General features: G+C 42.0%; 1 protein-coding gene across 1 annotated transcript in view; it reads right to left on the reverse strand.

The window, feature by feature from the left end:
• syt6a (synaptotagmin VIa) overlaps positions 1-24,721 on the reverse strand; it is a 46,844-nt gene that overhangs the window by 13,987 nt on the left and 8,136 nt on the right. The window contains exons 3-4 of the mRNA XM_030119562.1: positions 4,962-5,352; positions 3,453-4,014 (exon numbers count right to left, since the gene is read on the reverse strand). Of these exons, the coding sequence (XP_029975422.1) occupies positions 3,453-4,014; positions 4,962-5,352 (953 nt within the window). The remainder of the gene's footprint in view (positions 1-3,452; positions 4,015-4,961; positions 5,353-24,721) is intronic.

The following is a 24,721-nucleotide window of genomic DNA, read 5'->3' on the forward strand; positions in this document are numbered from 1 at the left end:
TTCCACTTTATCCAATTCAGGGTTACTGGAGCTGATCCCACCTAACAATGGTTGACATATTCTCATTTTCACATATATGGGCATATATGTGAATCTTTGTAAAAAGAATTAAAACAATCTACTTTGTATTCTGCTGATTTTGTCTTTTTTTTAAAGACATATTATAGTTTTTATGTTCAGTTTCAATCATCATTTTCAAATTTCCAAGGAAGTAAAGATTGACTGAGTTATTGATGAGTGTGTCGGGGAGCGTGTCGTATTTTAGTCCAGCTCAACCTAACATCACTGCGAACTGAGCGTGGAGAGAAATTAGAACCTCTCTCATCAACGTTATTAGATTTTCAAATGGAGAATTTATAGTTGAGCTGCACCATATTAGATCAGCGGTTTCCAGTCTTGACCTTAAAAGGCCTATAAAACGTCTTCCTCCTCCAGCATACCCGATCCTAGAGATCGACTCCTTATCGTTGTCTCAGCAGAGCTTCTTGATTGATTTGATTAAAGTGTATTTCAGCTTGACTGTTTAAAACGTGCGGGGCGGCGTCCCTCCACGGCCAGGACCGGACGTCACTGCATTAGACGCTACAAATGCCGCTCATTAAGAAGCTGATGGGTGTGTGTTCGGATCGGAGGTCACTCGTCCCGGGTCCTGGAGGGAATCTGCCCTGCCTGTTTTTCACCGTCTTTCCACCTGAATTCAATTAAAAAGTCATCACCACGCCGTGCAGGAAGCCTGCTAATGAGCCACTTATCACGATTAAAAGTGTTGGAGCAGAATAAAGTCAAAAGCGTGCAGGACTGAGGACCTGAACGCAGGATTCAACACAATCGAGACGGAGCAACCGGGCACCAAAACCTAGCTTCAACTCCACCCGGTAGCTCTGGTGCCGAAATCTAATCGACCCAAAGACATCCTGTGCTGCGCGTCACCAAGACTGTTGACTTTAATAAATTGGCAGTCTTTGGCTATTTGGAGCAAGAACAGGAGATTGCTTTTTTTTCTTCTTCTTCTTTCCAGGAAACTGAGAGCGGGCCAAGTCGTTAACGCCTGTGTGGAGCAGCAGAGACAGGTCTCTGGTCTCATGGCTGAAGTTTTGGCACAACGTGGGTCGAACTGATGACATTAGCAATGACTGATTCAGTGTCTTTGAGGTGATTCCAGGATCCTGCAAGTAGATCCCTGCAAGTGAGCATAATTCATATCCAACGGCCTCCAGTCACATTTTCTTAGCTGTTTGGGGTTTTTTTTAGGTGTTAATTCCTTTTTAAATTTTTTTTGTTTTGTTTTGTTTTTTTTTTTTTTGTGGTATTTTAGCTTTTTTAGTTGTACCCTTTTTTCTTGTCTTTTAGACATTTATACTTTTTTGGGGTCATTCACAGCTATTTTTTTCATCCAATCTAACTTTTCTTCTTCTTTTTTTAATCTAAGAATTATGTTACTTAAAAAAAACCTTTCAGCCCAAGCTGAAAAAATGGGAACTTTATTAATAAAATAGATAAATGAAGAAAAAAAGAAAAAAAATCATCACTGAAAGACACTTTTGGGAAAGACAGCAGCCATTGGCCTGAAATGAGGTGCTGGAGGCTACGCAATAAAACTTTTCTGGGTCTTTTTTTAGCAGCACTAAAATCTATTTTAAACGTCAAATACCCACAATTCAGTTTTAGCTGCTTCATTTGAATAAACCTCACATTAATATACCTGCTGCATGCTGCGCGCCAAAATGCGACAATAACTTCCTTAACAGCAATCTCAGCGTCTCAAAATAATGGGAAACGCTAATTGAGGCACTCGTTGCGCCAACATGGAGAGGTTTAGTCCAAATAAAATGGAATCGGCACGTAGAATCCCCATGTAACACCCAGCATGTTTCCATTTTAATTAGAGAACGTGAGCTGTGTGTTCTTTTAACAATCTTGGCGCTGCGACTGTTTTAAGCAGTTGTTAATGCACCCAGAACTCCTGAACCAATCAAAACAGCTCAAAGACTCTGCATGCTTATCGAGTAGTTACTTCTGTCCATTGTGATTTACTTTACTGCACCATTTCCTGAACAATTTTAAAGTGCTGAAGAAATCTGCAGGCATTTTCTTGAAAAATCAGGGATTATGTAGCAAACTTATATCTCGTATTTAAAGCCCACGGCAGATTTAGCTGCAACACGTAAAATACCGAGCCAGTAATAACTAAATAAGCTCACTGGTTTGTAACATTTTTTTGACAGGGGTTATTAAGGACACCGAAAAATGGAACTGCTTAAGCTGCAGAAAGCCGGCTGCATTTACTGACGCGCCAGAAATACGATCAAGCGTCCGGCAAGAGGGCCCAACGTCCACAGACCTGAAAAGTGTTTCCAATATGCAGTGATAAATAATTAAACCATTAAAATCAGCACTATAATGTAGAGTATCACCCTTCAGTACCAGTCTGCTGAGCTCTCACAGGGAGCATCCACCCATCTGCCCGCTACAGCACTTTACCCTAGATCAGAGTCAGGAGGTCCTGGAGACGATCCAGGCAGGATATGATGGACAGCAGGTCACCAGTTCATCGCAGAGAAAACCACACACTCACCGTTTATAATCGCTGATGAATCGTGAAAGCACAGAAGCCGACCACTGTGCGGCTCATTGCATCAGGCTCGCAGTGACTCATTTAATGACTACAGTGCATCTCAGAAAATTACAATATGATCAAAAAGGTGATCATTTTGTCATTAATTTTCTCCATAACAGCATCTAAATTACATATATTTTCAAGTTCAATTATGATCATAAAAGCCTCCCGTTGGAATAGAAAAACATCTGATCTTATGAAACTGATCATCTTTTATGGCTCACAAGCTAAACTGCAATCATACAGTGGTGTAGAGTCTGAGCTCGATCGTTCTCCTTGTTGGTGAGACTCTCCAAAGTTTCCTTCAACAGACTTCAGATGTGTTTGCGATTAACTGGAGACAATAAATTTCCTGATAATGGGTCCATATGTGAGAACGTAGGATGGAGTGGTGACCTGCTCGGTGCCTTTGCCGATACTCACCTTTGTGGCTTTACGTAAGATAAAGAAGTAGAGATGGAGGGATGGAAAAGCTATAAACTTTAAATTTTTAGGAATACAAGCAGAAACGGAGAGCGAGAGAAGCTGAAAACATTAAATTTTAATTATATTCTAATGCTTGGACTCTTGAGTGTCGCACACAAGCTCCCTCTAGAGGTAGGTGAACAAAAAGTGGCACTGTGCCATGTTTGGCAAATTTCTGTGACTCGGTCATACTTGACCATTTCAGAATGATCTCAGGTGGGTACATCCTATATAAAGACACGCAGCTACATTGCAGACCCAAAGTATAGATTAAAATGTCTGCTATTGCTCCATTTCAGCTGCACTTCATTTCAACAAGTAATTTCAAATTAAAGCATCTTTAGGAGGAAAAACAGGAAAAGCTTCTTACACTGGTGGCGTACTGGATGTCCCTCCATATGTTGGTCTCCCTGGAAAGGTCCGACGTCTCGAACAGGTTCTCCAGCACCACCTCCCCGATCATGTCGTGCCGTGAGAATCGGTCAAAGTCAAAGACGCTCATGTGGAGCTTCCTGGCGGCCAGCTCATCGTAAGGCACAGGGAACTGGAAGCTCTCGCTGAAGATGGGGTTGAGCGTTTTCCGGTGGACGCGGGTCTGGAACTTCTTGCGGTCGGGCAGCAGGTAAATCTTCACGTACGGGTCAGAGGTGCCGCATAAGTCCTTGGCAGGTAGGTCCACCGCTTTGAGGATGTTGACGAGGAGGGCCTCGTTCTCGTAGTCGTACTTGAGGGAGAAGTTGATCCTGCCACAGTTTTTGTTGCTGCCGTTCTTGGACGAGTCCTCTGAATCCAGGGCCTTCTGCTGGTAGAGCTCCGGCTGGATGCGGCCGATGCTGGTGGGCTTTTCGTCTTTGTCCACCACGTAATCGTTTCCGAGGTCCAGACTGCCCACCTGCATCTGCCGGGGCAGGTGTCTCTTAAATGAATTGTGCCTGCAGAGACAGAGGAGGCAGCAACGAAGACGGATGAGCGGAGAATGGTCTGGACTGGAGCCACTGTGAGGCTGAGCAGAGGCTTCGAACTGCAGAAAACCAAGAAAACCTCACAGAAGCAGTGACCACAAGGTTCAGCTGATTACTGAACTTATTAACTTGTCTTTACTGAATCAGTCAGGAATCAAAGAGTGGCCTTCATCCTGTTCTGACACTTTTAAAAGTGAGCATGAGAATAATTGTTGATCTAAAGACTAAAAATGCCTAACATCAAATATGAAACTTTTGCGGTTTTTTTTTAATCATATTTCCTTTTGTGCTGTAAAAATCAGACATCAGTTGAAACATTTATCTGTTTTTGTTTTCCTCTCGGTTAATTTAACCTCCCCTGAACCTGTTTTCAGCCCTTCTGGAGTGACTGACCTTCCACTATTTAAGCATCCTAGATGGTGGAAACAAATGAATAAAATCCAAATCAAGGTAAAACTGCTTTGGATCGGTTAACTGAATATCAGGAAAAACCTCCATTGAAGGCTTTGAACTTTAGCTGCTTCGGTTAATTCATTAATAGATGTACTTTCAAAACATACGGAGATAATCGGCACAATGATCATGAAAATACAACTTTCCCAGTGAAGCAACACTAAATATTTTTCCCTCTGTTCCATTAAGTCGAATGAAAACACATGACATGTAATTATAATAAATATTGCAGATGTTAAACTCTGTCTGCACTCATTTCAGCAAAGATAATTAAATCTGTAGGAACCAATTTGCCTCATTAGACGTATATGAAGGGTATTTGGTGCTTCCCCTTATGAGACGATGCAGCTGTGAGGTTATTCCTAGTTCACGTCAACTTGAATTAATGGAGCTTCAACACCAGGCCTTCATATTCTGCATGCACGATTTTGCATAGTGGATTTCTGCGGCGGCGTGCGACTGACCGGGTGGAGGAGGCCGGCTCGGTGGTCTGCCTCTGCATGCGCTGCGTGCGGCGCAGGAAGTGCTCCCTCATGGAGAGCTGCACGTCGGTGGGGATGTCGGGGGAAGTGTGGCTTATCTTCACCGCGGCCTCCAGGAAGCCCACCGAGCCCATGGGGTCCTTCACCTTCTCTGTCGCCATGGTGACGGGAGACTGCTGGGGACTGGGCAGCAGGGGGGGCGGCTGGAGAGGGCAGATCTGCGGGCCGCAGGCCGGGCTGAGGGGCGGGCTGGGGAAGTGGGCCTTCGTCCGCCAAGGCACCCAGCACAGCTTCCAGGAGACGAAGGAGAGGAGGCCGAGCAGAGCCAGGCCGCAGACCACAAACACACCGAGCAGGACGCCAAAAGTAGCGTCTGGTGGCGAGCCGCAGGGACCAGAAACAGAGGATCACACAATATGGACAAACAGATGGCGAATACAAGGGTGAGAGAGGACAGACAAAGAGAGAGAGAGACAGAGTCTATTAGGACACATTATTTTCCCCAGTCTGGTGCTATATCTGTAGTTTCTGTAAAACATGAAGGATACACTCGGAGACACGCTTCATAAATATTTAAGTAACCTCCATTAGTCCTCAGTTCAGTCAAGGGATGAAGAAGGCATGCTAATCTAAACAAAATTCGAATGCGGGGATCGTATAAGCTGGCGCACACATACATGAATAATTTCCTGTGGCATTGCACCCGCTGTGGGGGCAAAAGTAATTACGACGTGATGAATTACGAAAACAGAAAAGAAACAGTGTAAACAGTCTGAATTCAGAAAAAAAGTCTCTCGAGGAGCGAGATGTCGCAATCGGAAGTCCTCCTGGTATTTCCACGGTGAAGCAGATAAAAGGCACGGGGCACAATCAACCTCATTTATTTTCCGGTATAGGAAAAAGCTTCCTGGGGAACAAGCAGCATATAAAGAGCTGGAGTCGTACCAAGAATGCTGACGAGCACTCTGCAAGGATTCACAGAGACCGAAGGGGGGGGAGTACAGGAAACGTACACTTCTGCATCTCTGTGTATTGGGACACGTTTCTTAAAGTAATTATATTCCACCACCTGCTTAAAGTGTCTTCCTCACTCTTCAGGCAATATTGAATCCAGTTCTTTATTTATTTTTTCCTTCATGTACATCATGATTGCCTGGATTTATCTACAATAACTTGCGCTTGAGGAGCTTCCCGTGGCCTCTCGGAGAATCCCTGAATTACCCCTCCTGCACATAATGCCACAGAAAGCGGGGAGCTGCTCCGAGGCGCGCTGGATTTACTCTTTTCTAATATTTACTCAGCTTGACCTTTTCTCACTGCAGCAAAATGTGAGCATCAACAAATCTCTGAGACCTGCAGGTGCTCTCAGATTTATTCGAGGCATACTTTATAGAATCTATATGCATTTACTAATCATAACAGAAGGCAGATAACTTGTGAAATCTGACAGGGATTAATGTATTTGCAGCGGTGATGGGATGTGACACTTTAAATTACCCCGAGGTGTGCTTGTGTGTGTGGGTGATTGTCTGTCTCTTCCTGTCAGCACTGTGATGGACTGATAACCCTGCCTTTTGCCCACTGTCAGCTGGGATAGACGGTAGCCTTCGCCACAGGGGCGGATGGATGGATGGATGAAACAATTCGGGGGTCAGGGAGTTGCTTTTTGTTGCCATGCTTGTATTTTTCCTGAACAAAAACTGCGAAAATGAATTAATTGGAGGGTAAAACACTAATTCTGTGACTTAAGTACATAGCATTAGTAGAGGATTTATGCTTATTCCAAAAAGTAATTTAAAATGATATCTTATGATAAAATAAAGTCCAACTTTCAACCAAAGATCCTTACATGTTGTGGGACGAAGCTTCCGAGGTGTTGAGAAAGAGGTACACAAGGAACAAAGTCTAGTTTGAGCTCTGATGGCTTGACTGCAGAAAACCCTCCTATATATAACTGATGAAATCAAGTAACCACTCAATCGTTTAAAAAATTTATATCAAGTGATTTACAGGAAAGTAGTAATGACAGAAACAATGACATTTTCCATAAATGTCTGCGATTAGTGTTCCAGACCTACCGACACAGCTCCCCAGGCAGACTTGACAAATAAAAGATATTAAAAGCTCAGGAACTACTGACTGCATTGCTTGTAATTATCATGTTTGTTTCTCTGTAGAGTTTGGTAATTTTTTTTTACTGAAGTCATATTTGTTCTTTTATTTTCCAAATCACGGTAAAAGCGACTGCCGTAAAAAAATGTAAAACAAATTTAAAACATTTTGTCCACATCTTTACATCAGTAACAAACAAAAGTAATTCTATCAGTAAAACAGTTTGAGTGTAAAGTCTCAGCCTTTAAGAACAGTTGTAAAAAAATATTTTAAGTCTAGGTCTATTGTGAAGTCCAGCATCTTTTTTCAGAGTTGCTCTTTAAAGGTAAATAATCTTGAAAATGACTCACTTAATAAGAAAAATCACTGCTTTTATGTGCAACAGAAGATGCAGCCTCTTTCTGTTTTTTGAATTTCAGACCTAATGGAGTGTCTGTCCGCTCAGGAGAATTTAAAGCTGAGCCAGGCGGTGGACAGGATCTGGAGTCTGGGGGATTTATCCCTGAGGAGGATTTCTCGGCTGTCCAAGGCCCCGGCCTCTCCATGTCATCTGAGATTTCACAGAGCTCCCCGCAAACCTTCATCTCCACCGGACTGTCGCTTACAGAGACTTCATCCCCCGTCACAGCAAATCGAAGCTGACCTCGCTCCGTGCACAGAAATATGCCACCGCACGCTCTTGGTGACAATCTCTCAAGACAAAATGTGTTGACAGGTCAGAAATTTGTATCTGAGCTTGTAACTGACTTCTTTTACTGTTTTTTTTTTTTCGTTTTTTTTTTCAAGCAACATGTCAAACTGTTAAAACTTCAGTAGAGGACTGAGGGGAGTGTCCACTGAAGTTCTTAGAGTCTTGTCAGTGAGGCTAACCTCAGATGAAGAGGAGATAATATCCACCATTTGCAAACATTCTGACTTGTCACCCCTTTGAGATGCTTTTTGCGTTTTAGTTACACGGACAAAGTGGGGTGTTCGTCAGCGAAAGAACATTCTGCTGCCGAAGTCAATGTGTTGGAAACAGGGAAAATGTGCAAGTGTAATTATTTTAGCATGCTTGAATAGAGCAAGTCGACTCAGTCAAAGCCGTAGCTGCAGAAAAAGTTATGAACTTTCTTGGACTGATTTCTTTCTTTCTAGGATTGTTGATGCTAAAATCAATTAGGAAGTCTTTCTCACTGCTGATGGGTTCCCTGAGAAAGTCTTTTCACCCAGCAGTCCACTGCTCCCAGTGTTTTTACTTACTGGTTACTAACTTTCTTATAATAAAGCTCTGATGAAAATGAGTATTCATTCTGAGAAGAGACACACAGATAAAAAAGCAGAAGATATCTGGGTAAAGCTGCGTTTGCAGAGCTCTAACTCACGGTTTACCTACAGCCAGATGGGGCTGATCTGACCTCTGGCGCAGTGGAGATTAAAATAAAAATTAACTAACCACTTCTCCACGGCGCTAGGAGAGTTAGGAGGGCTCTAAACACTTTAAGAACCCCTGCAGTTATAATTACCAGTCTGAGGTTATTTTCTGCCGGCCGTTTTGAGCTTTCGAACAGCTACATTTGAAGCATCTTCAGGCGACCGAACCTCCTTATTCAACAGCAAAAAACACGCAGGAAAGATTTTAAGACTGAAGTTTTAATGTTTTTAAAGTCTTGATTTATATGCTGGCGAAGTTGCGATAACCCTGTACACAATACTTGATACATCTTAAAGCTGTGCCTCCAGTTGCTGACCAGGGTCTTGCAGTGTCCTCTGGTGAGTCTGACGGTTCTCAAACCTGCACATCCTACCTGGACGACAGTGTGTGGGCAGACGGGCTGATCTGAGATCCTCTTTAGCGCTCTACACCAGGTTCACGCTTTCACACACAATACTCTGAACTTTTCAACTTTGGAGTCGTTATCAGATCTGTAGACTCCAAAGATCAGAAAGGCTACTTGTAATTGGAACAATGTTTTTTTCTCTCTCTCTTCACACTGTACTGTACTTTATTCTAAGGTTCATAAAGTAACTTTCTATAGATGAAAGAAAGAACTAAAGATGCCAGACTTCTGTCAATGAAGCTTCAGTGGGGCTTCAGGCTCTTTCTGTTCTTTTTTTGCTGATCCACACTTTAGGTTAAACCCTTTTCTTCACATGAAACACAACTTCTGTTTAATGGGACAGCCACTGATTATATTCAATATGTCGGGAACAAAGAAACGTAGTACTTATTATAACAGAAATACGAAATGTTTTGTGTCTAAATGTAACCAAAGTGCAAGAGCTGCACCAGAGTCGATACGCCCACTTTGCTGTGGATGTGTCTAAATCTGCACTGAGACAAATCAGAGGAAACAATTGATGTTTAACCTCTCGCTCCGTATTTTGTCCACAACGTAGCACCACGCACAAACAGGAGACTTTTTGCTAGATCCTGTTGGCGCGACAGCGGGCTGCCACATTCAGGCGATGACTGATCACAAAGTCAAGGTTTCAGGGGCAAAATATTAAAAATGTCACAGAATGCTTCTCCCTACAGTAACAGCAGCACCTCGGTTAAAGGCTGAGCTGATTTGCATCTAAATGTTCAAATGCGTTACAAACGGTAATCATAAACATCTTCAGATGCGATAAATCACACTGCAGTTTAATGAATCTATCAGCATAACGTCCACCCAGTATCTTCAACAATCTGGAACACTCTTCTCATGTTCTGTATTCATGAAGGGAAACACTGTGTGTTATTTTACGTGTCTGTGTCAGTGCACCAGCTTCCGTGTGTGTGTGTGTGTGTGTGTGTGTGCAATATGAAGTTTGCATCTGTTTTTAATACATGCAAACTTTGAGGAGATCAAGGCCTGGAGGTCGCAGGTTGCTGAATCTAATCTCAGCTGACTGAAACTGTTTGCACCACAGGTCACCAGTCCATCACAGACGGCCTCGCATGTTAACATTCACACCTGCAGCCAATGTAGCGTGATCACATAAACCTCAAATGCATGTCTGGAGAATCCAGAGGGAGAACATGGAAACTCTGCACAGGTAGTCCCAGGCTCTGTGTTGTGAGTACAAACCACTACACCGCCGTGCAGCTCTTCCTGGACCGCTGCAAAAGTTTCTTTAACGAATGAATAAAACACATCTATTTATATTTGAATGAGGTATCCAGCAATCACCCTGTGGCAGGTGGGTTTGCACATGGAAATGTAACTGAATGGGATGAATCATTCATAAGCAAATATCTTTAAATACATAAATATTATAGGCATCATACAAATCACTCTGCAGTACACCGCTACGTGAGAATGAATTTTAAATGGTGGACTAGGGGGGGGATTGTTACAGCTGGAAGAGTGTGCATGCTCAGCATGATCAATCACCATCCTCACACACATTCACACACTGAAGGCAACAGCTGCATTCTAAGCTACGTACACTCTATTGGAAGAAACTGGGATTCGATGTCTTGCCCAATGACACCCACAAACATATTGACAGGGGGATCAAACTCTCAGTCGCTGGAACTGAAAATGACCAATAGAGTTCTCACAGCTGCCCCAGAATAACAGTAACTACATCATCTGCATCAATCCGTGTCGAAATATTGAACAAGAAACATCACAGTGAAAAAAAACTATTCCGATTATTTACATCAGGAAAATACAGAGGAAGTGAGAATATACACAAAAACTGCAACACAAACCTGAAAAAGAAGACCTTAACAAGTGGAAAACTATGAAATGTAAATAATGTAGGATCATAATATAACAATCTTTATGACAATATTACATGTCATGTGGTGATCTAACAATTTACCATGAAACCTCATCACATTACAAATTCAAATCATTGCACACAATATTAAGACATCAATATTTATCACAATAGCTGTGTCCCATAAAGGTTTTGCAGCCGCACTTAATTAAAAAAAAAAATGCACCTTTTATTTATATATAATAGAATTTTTTTTTTCTTTCTTTCCACTTTTGATAAGTCTTGCTAAAACTGAAAAAAATGACGTGAGGGTTTCAGCTTTCAGCCATAAATACTTTGAAATTCTAGGACTTTAAATTCTGCATGCAAGCTGGGGCCTGCAGTCTGTGTGATAAAAATACAAACAAGCTCAAAAACCCAAAGGGAAAATGCAAACGGAGGGAAATCCTGGAATGAGTCACATTGTTTGTTTAATCATCTTTTCTTCACATTACAGCTTTATCATCGCCTCTTCAACTTTTGTACTTCTCATGATAGACACCACACCTGACTGAAGAGGAGGAATAAACTTTTTTTTTTTTCAGTGCTTGTGATAAGTTTTATATTAATCTGAAATCACCGGCAGGCAGATGTGAGTCGTGCGCTTGCCGACAGCAGCTGTTCAGCATAATGAGACTAATGAGTAGACTCCCGTTCTGTAAGTCATTTCTGTCATAACGAGAGCAGAAATAGACGTGTTGAAGTTGAAATGCTTATTTTCTTGCTCCCCGTGTTGCGTTCGAGTGTCGAGGAGTCCGACCGCGTACAGTCGGCTAATGATGGCGCGAGAGCGAGACGGGGCGCGGGCGTGAACGGAGGAGTCACGGAGAAGCCATTGTTCTGGCTCGGCAGACAGACGGGTAATGGAGCGGAGCTGTGTGAACACATCACTCCCTCCGGACCGAGCCTCCCTCTGACAGCGTGAGACCAGACTGACCTCCGGGTTTAGCACACTATTAATGATCCAACCCACGCCACGGAGGAGTGGACTATCACTGTCCCACAGTCAGTCAAAAGGGTCTTTTCCAGCTCTTTCGTGCTGAAAAAAAAAACACCTTACACAATCGATGCTGCAAAGGCGGAATCAATCTGGCCGCGGAACTTCTGAGCAGGGCTTTGGGGCAGGTGCACGGGGTGAAGCGGTGAAGCGCACAAGAGGGGTATTTAAGGTTTTTGTTGTTTTTTTTTTTTCCACTAAAAGAAACATTGAAGTTCAGACCTGCGGGCTGGGTTGACCCGCGTGAATGCAGCTGCAGCTCCGGTCGCTCTAAAATCATTGTGGCATTCTTAACCTTTCCGAAAAGCTGAACCACGTGGAGCTAGCAGGCGGCCGGTGGCTGCTCTCCCCTCTGACACCTTTTTTTTTTTGGTTCAGCAAAATCTCCAATTCCAGCCACGAGGTCGAGCAGAAATGAGTTTTGCCCATCAGATTCTTTTTTTTTTTTAATGAAGGTGTGCACATTCAATTGAGGTTTGTTTTGAAGTGGAGTCAGAGAGCAAAGTGAAGCCCGCTTCCCCGTCTAACCTGGTTGCCATAGTGACCTGGTCATTAGAGAGAGAAAGCATCTCCTCTGTTTGCTCTTATGAATTGATTCACCTCGAGCAGGAAGTCCACCATCGCCGGTGTTGGCAGTGACTTGCTACATTAAACCCTGCTGCCTTGGCGATAGATGACTGTTTAGAAATGAATAAATGAGTCAAAACCAAGACCAGGATATTCCAAGACAAGACTTTAAGGGGCCGAGATAGAGTCAAGAGCAAGACCATGATGGGTCTTGGTGAAATGCCTGAATACAGAAAAGCTGTCAGCTGCTGCAGTGTTCCTGTTTCTTCTCTCTTTGACTATCCAATCCAATAATAAATTAACCAATAAAGTTGCATCAGTACTTTTCAAAAGAAGTCATGAAACACAAAATGATCAAAACTGGCACGTTTGTTTTAGTGTGAGTAAACTTAAGGCTTTAACGTCATTTCAACTGATTGTATAAAGTCATCCCGCATAACTTATTCTGTCTCATCTTAGTGAGGACACTGTTTGAAAAAGGGGGAAATAGGTGTAAATGATGGCTTCATTGTGAGCTATAAAAGTGCACTCAGCTTCAACAAACATCTCTCTGTTTGCACAATCAATGAGGACAATACATCCGTCTTTGTAAAAACAGAACGCACTTGATCTTTATGGACAACTATTAAAAACTAATGGCTCATATAAAGAGCTAGAATCACCATCTGATGATCACATGATCCTGTGCCAACCAGTGAAGTTGGAGCCGGCGTTGATATCTGTCCCGGGTTTATAGATTTGTAGTGGCAACCATTTAGGACTGCAATAAAAAGACAATAAAAAGTATTTTCTATTTTCCTGGTGGAAAAGAAAGTGCTAAAATGTAGATTTTAGCTGTAAAAGAAACTCTGTGTACCTCTGGTTTCAGCGATTTTATCAAACTGTGTGGAACAATAAGCTTTTGACCAAATGAAAATACAGACATCTGCCTTATGTATAGATATTTCTATGAAACAACATCCAGCAACAGAAGCATTCACAAACCCGAATAATTTACTAACCCTGACATATTTTTTGTTCTGTTTTTCACTAACTTAACTCGAAGATTTCGACTGGCCAAAACAAAAGACCCTTCTTTGGTGCAAGTAACAAATGCTTGAGTTGAATTTGACTGTACTTTGTTCCAGTGGACTCATCGTATGGCAGTCAGTGGAGGTGGTGTGCTGTTTGATGTTGGTTAGCTCTAATCAGTTAAGTTAAACGGATAAAACACTAAACAGCTAATATTTAGTGCTGACTAACAGTTGCATCCCACTGCACTGACACTGAGTTATATGCACATCTCAATCAGATAAAAAAAAAACAACATACAAGGTGCAAAGAAAGGGAGATGAGATGTTATTCATCCATAAAATCAACTAAAAAGAATAGGTTGTGGCTTTTTGTTTTGGCCAATCTATTGATTTTCCATTGCAACACAGTGCACATTGGTTTCACTGAATAACAAAGTTTAGAAGTAGTTTGAAGAGGATTATGTGCAGTGAGTTTGTTATTTATGGTTACAATTTCCAGAGAAAATGTAATTGGTTCAGGGAAAGTGTACCATGTTACAATAGGCAGCATCAATTGGTGGGATTGGAAAAGTGCATCGACATTACACAAGTGATTGCAGCATCCAAACAGGCTTTGTAGTCTGTAATCTCCTCTAAATTGTAACTGTTTCATAAACACTCTTGTTTCAGAGCAGTCACTGATGGCCTCCATGTTTTCTTCTCCTCTGGGATGAAATAATACGCTCTAATCTTGATGTGGGTACCCCAGCCATTTTTGGATTTCTGTATCCCGGGGTGTCTTTTTTTCAGAGCAATCAGAAAATCCCATAATCCCCCCCTCGATCCTCAAATCCTACAGCCCCATGTGAGGAGGAGTTTAGACCCGAGCAGACGGGCAGGAAGGCGCGAAGAGGAAACTGAGACTGTGAAGAGGAAGAAAAATTCTCATTTTTACACTTCATCAAGGTGGAGAAAGATGTGATAGAAAGAAAACTCACTAAATCAGCCAGAATGACACCAGGCGAGGAAAAATAAGAGGATAGCAGCAACATTTCTGGCATTTCTGTCAATATATATCGCTGACGATGTTCATAATGACTTTGAAATTTGCTCTTTGCGGGTGACCGAGGAACTTAAAGATTTTCAATTACTCCAATTTCCCCCACTTCTAGAATGTGTTACTCAGTGTTTTGTTAAAGTAGGGTGGATTTTGAGGGAAGTCCATATTTGTGAAGACAAAAAGCAGACAGACTCTTTAAGCCACAACACATAACTTTGATTTTCCAATGCGGGAACTCAACAGCCTTAAGAGAAAAAAGAAGCTAAATATTGGGTTCTACATCACATACAAGACTACCGACAAAAGATCTGAGGCCGAGCACCTTATCTGGTAAAACCACTTAAAACCACCGGCCCTGGTTTGTCAGTCCAGTCTGCTTTCCTCTGGTTTAGAACTCCGACCTGCGCGGCCAAGATATGCTGTGAGCTGGGAGTATGTTGACAACATTTCAAAGCTGTCTGTCGGAGCAGGTGGTGCTTTTTTCTTCTTCTTCTTTTTTTTTTTAACTTTGTTTTTTTTTTTTTCTTCTTTTCCTGTCTGTTTTGCCAAAGTATGCCACTGAGATGTCTTGTCCAGGAAACTGTCAGGGTGAAATACTGAAACTCTCCGACAGCTCAAGGATGTTCAGGGCCCTTCAGGACGGATTCCGCTGCTGGAGTCCAACAAACAAACTTCTTTTTTCCCCTTAATTGTGCATAAACTCAGATTGAGCTCTCATATTTTACAAACACATCGAAAGAGGATTAAAGTTCTTTCATATGTTGCTATTATTTAGTTTTTGTAACAGTACTTCTAGTGCCACATTTGGAATTTGTGGGATGAGCAGTAGAGTTGAGTGTGTGGTTTTTTTTAAAATTTGCCACATCTCCTCTGCCAAACTGTTTCCTATGTACTTTCGGATATTTCCAGTATTTCGTTTCCTGTCCAGCAGGTGGCAGTCGGCAGGCCTATTTGCTCTAAAAGACCATATTGAGAAGATCAATCAATTTAGCGGCAGCTGCTGCTAAAACTGTGAGAAATATTTGAGTAATTCACAAAAGATGGATAAAATTCTCACAGTATGTAATAAAAAGCCACAGTGAGTGTCATGACTTTTATAACGGACATGGATTTTATTGTTAAACGGGGACAGAGGGACCAGCATGGGGGAGCTCAATGGGTTTAATGGTTTCCTGTCAAAACACTGCTAATCAGTTTCACTCTGAAACACATGGGGGGGGGGGGAAAGGATTCATACAGTATAGCATGTCATATTTATAAAATAACTTTTATCCCATTAATTCCTCTGTTCTGAACTGTAGGTATGGTTAAAGTCAGCGAGCTCATCAACTAGCATCAATCTGTCTAGACTTGTAACTCCATCGTCTGGTCAGTATTGAGTGCAATCAGAAAAACAAATTAAACAATGAAGATAACAGAAATAAAAGGCAGATTTTTCATATTTACTCAATGAACTGTTAAAAGCGCTGGAGTACTGTTACCTAATGATCGAAGGCAGTGACTGAATAACTTAGAAATTAAGCATGTGCGTATGAAATCATGTGTTAATTTTATGCATATAAGTAGTTACTTTTCATCGTGTAGCTTATACATTACCACCTTTTGACACAGTAACAAGCAACTGTAATAAAGTGCTGCTTACAAGGTAACTAAAGGGGTGCATAAATGAACTGTTTACTGTTATGAATGATTAGCATTCATAACTATTAAGAAAATTAATTAGCTGATTCATGAGGGAAGATTTTTAATGCGACCTGTGACATATTTAAAAAAAACAAATCAATTATTTCTTCAATTAAATCAGCAATGCATTGTTAGCTTTGTTATGTGTTTTTTTTTCTTTCCTTGTAAAGCTCTACTAATTGCCTCATGGTACGATATAAATCAACCTGCCTTGCCTTTAGATCAGAGGTTTGCAAACTGTGACCTGTGGGCCATTTGTGGCCCTTGAACTGTATTTAATTGGAATTTGAGCTGTCGTTGTGGGAAGAGGCAACATTGATGAGTTCAGTTTTGGATGAGTGTCATGACGGACGATACTTTTTCCCAATTTCTGACACGTCTGTGTTTATCTCTGAATATATACTTCAACATGTGCTTAAAGAAAATACAGGAAGGAGAGGTTCAGGTCAGAATGTGGGAGGACTCTGTGAGGTGTGATGATGATGATTATAATGGCAGCTTATAAAGCACTAAGACTTTTATAGAGACACTGTGACAAAAATGAACGTCATTCATGAAACTCTTTTCATGCAAATATGAGACATAATATACCTGAAGTCAATAAGTCATGTATGACTTCACATGAGATCCACAGTTTATATTACTGAGTATTGAAATCAGCTCTTTGTGCATTTGGCTAAATAACGCCGGGTGAGTGAACACAATATCCAGTCAAGGCTGGTCTTTAGAAAACACATTCAAACGTGCTCAACGTGCTCAGACTGAAAATTGTGAATATTTTACTCTTTAGTACTGCAGTTTCAGAGTCGTGGATCGCTGAAAGGAGGACTCAAAGGCCAGTCGATGATGAGATTAGTGCTCATTTTATTTGAAGGATTGGCGAAAGGGGAGGTGGAGCAAGCTGCTGCCAGGTGAAGACTATCACACACTCACACACTCACACACAGATGAAACACATCGTGGCGGGGAATGACAATCAGGCCCCGGGGAGAGGAAATCAAGGAGCCTGAAACTAATATGACGGTTGAAAATAACACAAGAAACAAAAAACGTTTCCAGTGTAGACAAATCACATTATGGATGTCAAGAAAACTGTGGATTATAGTTCTAGTCATAAAGTTGAAGGTCATTGTTGGTGTTGTGTCTGATGGAAGAATGCTGTTGTCCCAATCACCTGCTCCCAAAGTATTTTATTTCAAACTATAACTTTTAAAAAGACAACATGGCAATCAATATTCTTGGTTATGTTCTATCTGAGCTTCAAATATGACTGTGCTCAATTATCATCTGAACACACGCCATCTTGAGGTGAATTTATTCTGCTGTATTACCATTACTTATCACGCCAAGAGGAAAACGAAGCTGTGCCAACCAGCATGAAAACAAACATAAATCACATCATGAAATTTGTAATTACAGTGACGATAAATTGTGTATCTGATGTATCCAAAACAGGTTTGTTGTATGATGCTGGCGATCTGACTTGAACTTCGTCCAGCTCATTTCATCTTGCAGTACACACCCCAACCACCAGGTGGTGTATGGAGTCACACCAAGAAACAGCAGGAAGACAAGTTAACAGTGACTGAGGCTCTTGGCTGTATGTGAAAAGCAGCTAAATACCATAGCCTGACTGAACAATTATTAACCGAAAAGTACATTTGAAACAGTGAAGGGCAGACAAAGGACGGGCTGGAACTACAGTAACTCAGTGCTGCCACCTACTGTGAAATAGTGCTATGGCATAAAAATGACGACAGGACTGAAGGTAAGTGAAAATTCCACTTTGATTAACCATCAAAGTGGCATGGCATTAAATTTAAGTGAATTTCTAATCTATTAAAATATCGAGCATCTGCGCTCGTCTTTCTACTGCCTCACTTCTTAATACACTCGAGTTTGCTAATGGACTTTGGAGGGTTCATACAATGTGTCTTCTCTCAGACTCAATAATCCACCTGGGAGGAACCCTCAAAAAGCCGTTATCTCCTTCACTACTGTGAAGTTAATCAAAGCGCAGTCTCTCATCTCCCTCACATCTTCTAATCTTCCAAACGGCTGAGAAACTGCTGTCATCTATCCGGGAAACTCAAACTCATTTGGAGTCCAATGTATTTTGGGCAGCGCACATTCGTCAGAGTGTCAAGTGTTAGTTGATTGCTGTGTTGTGGGGCCAATCAGAAGCCGCCGAGGGGAGCGTCCCGCGGGGGCCGAGAGAGTCGAGTTCAGTCCTGTACGAGCATCTGGTCCTATCACACAATTAACCTGCTTGTTGACCAGGAGCCCCCTATCTCTGTCACGGCGCTCTCAGTGTGCCAGGCTGGCTTTACTCATGGGGCCCATTTGCACTGAGCAAATATTGAAGCTGACTGCAGAGCTTCACAGGAAATGTTTTTTAAAATAGAAAGCAGAAAAGCAGCTCTGAGTAGTAGATGTGAGGCCTGAGCTGCAAAATGTGTTCATTAACCATCAGAAGACATTGTGGCTTTCCGGAGGCACACTGCGAATTAACATTGATTTACTTCATTACATACAAACTGAACTGTGTCTTTGGTAATGCATCTCATTTCAGGAGCATTAACATTAAAGATTATTCTACTGGGGAGAGATTCCTTTGCTGTTTAAAGACGAGATGCATAGACACTTGTAAACCGTTGAATTTGGCATATTAGTTTGAAAAGTTGGGGAAATGGCTCGTTGGCCATAACGACTGACACCTGGAACTGACTACTTTTAACTTGCCCTGTGTGATCCTTTCTCTGAGCCAGGATGTGTCAGCAGAGTGACATGCACTCACGATCCGACACTGAGTTGAAGCCAGAAGCCAGTTTGTATGGAAGAGGAAGTTGTAAGCTGTGAGCAGCTGTGGCTCAGTCGGTAGAGCGGGCTATCTTCTAATCTTAAGGTCGAAGGTTAATTCTTCCCTTTTCCAAATGTCGGAATGTCCTTTAGCGAGACACCAAACCCCAAACTGCCTTTCAGCTATTGTAAAGTCTTTTAATAGGTTAAAGAGCCAAACTACGTAGCAGACATGCGTGCGGAGCTTCGACATCGATCCGATCATAAACGGGGTCAGGCCACCTCTTTTGATCGGATCACGATTTCCATTTCAAATGGCACAAATCTAATCAGACAGAAGTGTTTACATGGGGTGGTTTTCATCGGATTGGCATTTAATTTGACATTATTTATGGTTCATGCAACTGGGCTAATGAAGGTCATGAGAGCAACAGCCATGACCTTCACTTCTTTCACCTGATATTCCACAATGTTTTTTTGTAAAATATAAGAAATGTAACTGAAACCTTCTCCGTTTCCGTATGGTATGACTTAAAACAAACACCTCAGACTTCTAACAGCCCTTCATCTTCACGCTGTGGACAGAAATAACCCAGCCTTTTACTTCCTGTTGACACGCTTGGCCTCAGACTCTGGAGGGACGCCCCTCGTGTCACTTCTCCATTGATTTAAGACGCAAAGGCACAAGAAACAAACAGAAAGCAAACTGATTGACGGCTTTTCGACTCTGCTACGTAGGTGTTAAAAGTGGGTGTTTACAGTAAACAACTCACCTGCATTTGCATACAAATAAAACGGTATCTCCACAATGATGAGTGGAGTCATTTTGCTCAGGTAGTGAAGTGCTTTTCTTGAGTGTGGGGCAAAAAAAAAAAAAAAAAAAAAAAAAAATCTAGGCAACCAGAGATGAGGATTTAAATGATATGCTCACGGAAAGCTTCAAGCACTTGACAGGAAGACAGTGTGTTATTTTCCCACATAAAAGGCACAATATTTCCATACTGATGCTGAACTGTGGCACTGCACATAAATCATGCACGATCTTCCAATATAGAAGTCATTTCTGGGGAGATATTCCACCTGGCCAGCGTCAGTCTTCCTTCCCTTGGGCTATTTGTTGGGTCTTGTCAATCTTTTCCCTTTGCTCGTGTGTTCTGAGCCCCCCGACCTGCAGCCGCCTCATCGCTGCCCTTGTTGTCAGGCCTCTGCACACCATTCCCCAGCAACAAACCTGCGGTACATCTGCATCCTGAGGGATCCATCAGCCGCCACGGCCGCGTCTCGGCGACCCTCCCCGTCTCTCGCTGGCTAATGAATTTTTACCGTACGGGAGAGCTATAAATATTCTCCCCAATATGAAGTCCTATGATTTGTTTTATATGAGGTGTGGAGCAAAGCGATATCATGAACCAGCTGGAGATGAAACAATAAGCTCATGAGACCGGCGGACCAGGTGGACTGCGGGTTGCCATCAAATAATAAAAGCTGGCGATTTACGACATTACGAGGCTGGAGAGCCTTTATTGATTCGGTACATGCTTGCTGCATGCCGCTGTATGGATGTTTTAATTTCTGGAGGTGTGGCAATAAAGCTAACAGGCTGCAATCCGGCCTAGTAAAAATAGCTTAAGCTCATTTTCAGTCTCAGTAATTTTCATCGCTGGGGATTTTAAATGGATGTGCTTCATCCATTACAGAAGGACGTTGTAAGTGCCTGGTATTGGGAGATGAAAGCTTTTGCTCCGCTCAGAACGCCTCATTGCTCTGAAATATTGCATTGTTAATCATAACGAATAAATAGGACCTGCAGCAAGCCCTGACGTGTGTATGGAGGGTGTGACTGATGGGACCACGCTATATGGCGTCTTAATGTCTCTGATTATGTTTAGGAGGAACATGTGGGAGAAACCGAATTGAAATGCTAATGTTTTGTCAGATTCCTAAGAGCCTATTAAAACGTCTGATTGTTTATCGGAGGCTGCAAGGGCAATGGGTGTTTAACAGTTTGTTTAAAAGACAGGGTGAGGTAATAAATGAGTGTGTTTCACAGTATTAATCTGAATAATGTATGCGGGTGTCATTGTTGGACATTTTCATCAACAGGAAGGGTTTAGCTTTTGAGAAATGTCTTTACATAGCTTGGGTGCTTCATTTGTTTCCAGCCTTGCTCAACCTGGCTTGCAAAGTGAATTCAAGCTGGCCGGAGCTTCGTATTTTGGGTTTCACTTGTTGGGACAATAATAAACATTCTGATTTCTATATTTTGAACGCTTAGCCACTTCAGCGAAACTCAATTCTCAGAAATGCTTTAAAGCCTCCTCTTTCCTCTGATGTGAAATTGTGTTTTCAATTTACATTGATAAACTTTACTTCTTCCAGCATCAAATCAATTTGATTAGCATGTCTGGGGATTTCACTGCAAAAAAAAAAAAAAAAAAAATATATATATATATATATATATATATATATATATATATATATATATATATTTCTGTGTTCAAAAGACTTTTAAGAGTTTTGGGCCTTCATGGTTTAATGAAGTAGGTTTCTAAGTGTGAAAAAGATCGATCAGATCATTTCAGAGAAGTTGTGTCAAAATAAAATGTTATTTAAAAATGTCTTGAAAAACAACACATAAAGATACAATCTGACTTTTTGGGGTGTTTTTTGGGGGGTGAGTAATTGTCAATGTAATGTAATGTAATAATGTAAATCATTTTACTTTTCAGACTTTCCCATCTGGCTTATAATTGCAACTTGTCTTTATGATAGAATAATTGTTGCAATTCTCGACAACTCAAAAACAAACTTTGCAGAACTCCACAACAGAGGGAAATGATGGCAGACACACAGTCTCCATTGCCAAAACAGAAACAACACAACACAATCATATTTAACTAGTTGTATGTTGAGTGAACAAAGGCCAAACAGCTGCTGTCTGGGGCCCTCTGCTCGCTGTTGGTTTAAATCCAAAAGGGCCGCCAGGATTCCTGTCACCCGAGACAAACGTCACTCCATGAATCTCTCCCTTCACCCTGCTCAGTTCTGATGTTCGTATACATTAGCGTCACCTCGGGTCTCTTAGTCCATTGTTGTTGAAAAGAAATCCTCAGTGGATGCAGCCACCATCCACTCTCGCTCGTTTTTTTTAGGAATGGCAAAAGTAAAGTGGTCCATGAAGCAAACTTGCTAACTAGCAGCTACTAGAAAGCGCCGCCAAAAGGTCAAATCTCACATGCCATCTGTGAGCAAACCAGCCAATCAGAGTTCAAGGGTCATCATCATTTAAAAAAACTTTATAAACAATATTATTTCTTGTTACATGTCATTGTTACAGTATGAACAGCAAAGACGTTATATATATTGCGTGACATAGTTTTATTTCCTTAAATTTTTTCACTTTCTTCCCCCGTCCTACTCTTCAAGGACAGAAAACCTCATTTAACAAAAAATGCCACCTCATCAGATTTCTTTTGAGGGGTTGGAGGACCTTCGTTTGACCTGACCTTTGGCCTCGGGGCCCTGAATAACGGCGGCAAATAACAAGTCAGCACAAGGAAATGATGCATCCATCACTCAGAAACCGTTGAATCAACCGGGCTTTGACATTTTGGACCCACGTGCTTCGGAGCCCGTAGCTTCATGATGCATTATCGCTCAGCTGATAACAAGAAAAATGGCAGACACAAAGCGTTTTATCACGAGGGGGGAGGGACTGTGAGGAGCTACAGAGCTGCTCACAGACGCAGCAGCTGGATCCACTCATTTCTCCTCTCCATGCCGTCATTGATCTCACAGATCGTGACAAATGATTATTGACTGTGCGGCGCCAACGCAGCTGAGAGGCTTTAGATCCCGCACTCGTATAGTATTGTTTATATTATTTCTCTGATGTCTTTGAAATGTTTAGTCTCACCTGTGCAGCACTTTTCTCTTTAAGAACGCCTTCTGTGATATAATTAGATTTAAAATGTCAGCATTGATTAACCGAGCCCGAGTCACCCCTCCCCCAATGAGACTGAGCAGCGTGCGCTGTTGTACTCGGTGCACGTGCATGAGCATTAGGGCTGCAGAATATATTGCAAATACATCCTCATCGCACATCAACATGCACAGTGTACTGACTGCAAAATGATGTGACTGTGCTTGATGTTCTGTGTTCTCTGCAAAATATAACATTTTAATTGTGAAAGAAAAGTTTAATTAACTGGGATTAATTTACACAAACTGCTGATTAAGTCATTTTAACTTGTTGATTGACTGCCAGGGCTCCATTTGCACGTTTCAAGTGAAAATGCACCATTTTTGCATTTTTGTGTAACAAAGGTTTTGCGTTCATACTGCAAAATTTTGAAAATGATCTGCAGAAGAACTATTTGCTAGGTGGTGGTGTGCATGCGCAGGAGCAGGATTCCCGCCGTCTACACCGGACTGAGGCCAAGCGTTTCCAGTAATATTCTAGCTCTGTCCCTTGTTGGCTCCCCGCCCTTAATGTTTGCTTTTCGTTCCCACACTGATGTCTTTCACCTGTGCCTGAGTGTGTGACGGTCGTCACCTGGCGCCTCTGGTATAAAGAGCGTGGGCGTGTTCTGGTTGTTGGTCTGTGTTGCTGCCGCAGTGTGGCTGCGTCGCTGCCCTCCAGGGTTGCAGTTTCTCAGAGCCCATTGTGGACTTTTGATTTCTTATGAACAATGAAATGAGCTTTGCTTGCAGCTACAGTGGTGCATGGCATTATGGGTCCTCCTCGCCTCTCCACATAACAGAATTGGTGCTGTCATATGTAGGTCATGAAGCCATTCTTGATGTTCAGGAACCATTGAGATCAAGCAGGGCTGTATGTGACTTCTTACACGGGTTTCACACCCCGATTCCAAAGGAACATTATCTTAGAGTTAAATACGACCAGTATTGTGTTTTTGGTGGCAGCGCCGAGTCCCTTATCATTCACTTTACTCCTCAGGGAGCTTCGTTCATTTAATGTGGCAGTTCTGCACAGTTTCATTCACTTGTGTGAATGTATGTTAGCATTTACTGTACTTTTTCCACTGAAAACGAAGTAACTTTTGACACCATCTTGTGGTTTTGCAGTAGCATCGCAATGGTCAAGCAGCATCTGGATGGACCAGTGTCAGACCACAGAGATTTTTAAGGCACATATAGAAACATCTTTATTACATTGTGTTGTTTTTGAAGCCGAATAAACTCAACAGGAAAAAATATATATTTTAAGTTGATACTACCATCATCATGTGTGCCAAAGACATAGGCTACTGAACAATATCCTAATCAAGCTACACACAAGCACACCACCTGGAAACAACACACATCAGTGAAGCAGCAGTGAAAGAAAGCTGCCTTATTGCTAGGAAATCGGCATGAGCCTCAAAACCATAAAATGAGTAAAGGAAATATGCAACGGCTGCAAAAACCTTCCTTTTTGGAAGCAAACAGGGTTTTTCTGTATGTTATAGAGTTGCTTTATTGATCGAATTGTGATCAAACTGCCATGTGTGTGGCTCCTGAATGAGCACTATTGCTTTGAGCTGTTTGGAGAATATCTGTGCCGTGGTACTTATGGAGGACATCAGCGTTCAACAACATTTACTTGTGCTGAAAGCTTTAATACACCGCCGCAGCGTGAGTTACCGTAAGAAGCCATTCCTGAACCTTAATGAGATGAAGGCTTTTCAGCTTGCTGAAGCTCTTGGCTGCAGTGGATTTCATAACATTTCTATTTGTGAAAGTGAAAGTGCAGCACTGAAGCAATGCTGTCAGTAGGATGCTGTTGATGGTGGAGCTT

This window comes from Salarias fasciatus, chromosome 20 (assembly GCF_902148845.1).
Source record: "Salarias fasciatus chromosome 20, fSalaFa1.1, whole genome shotgun sequence".
Lineage (NCBI taxonomy): Eukaryota > Metazoa > Chordata > Actinopteri > Blenniiformes > Blenniidae > Salarias > Salarias fasciatus.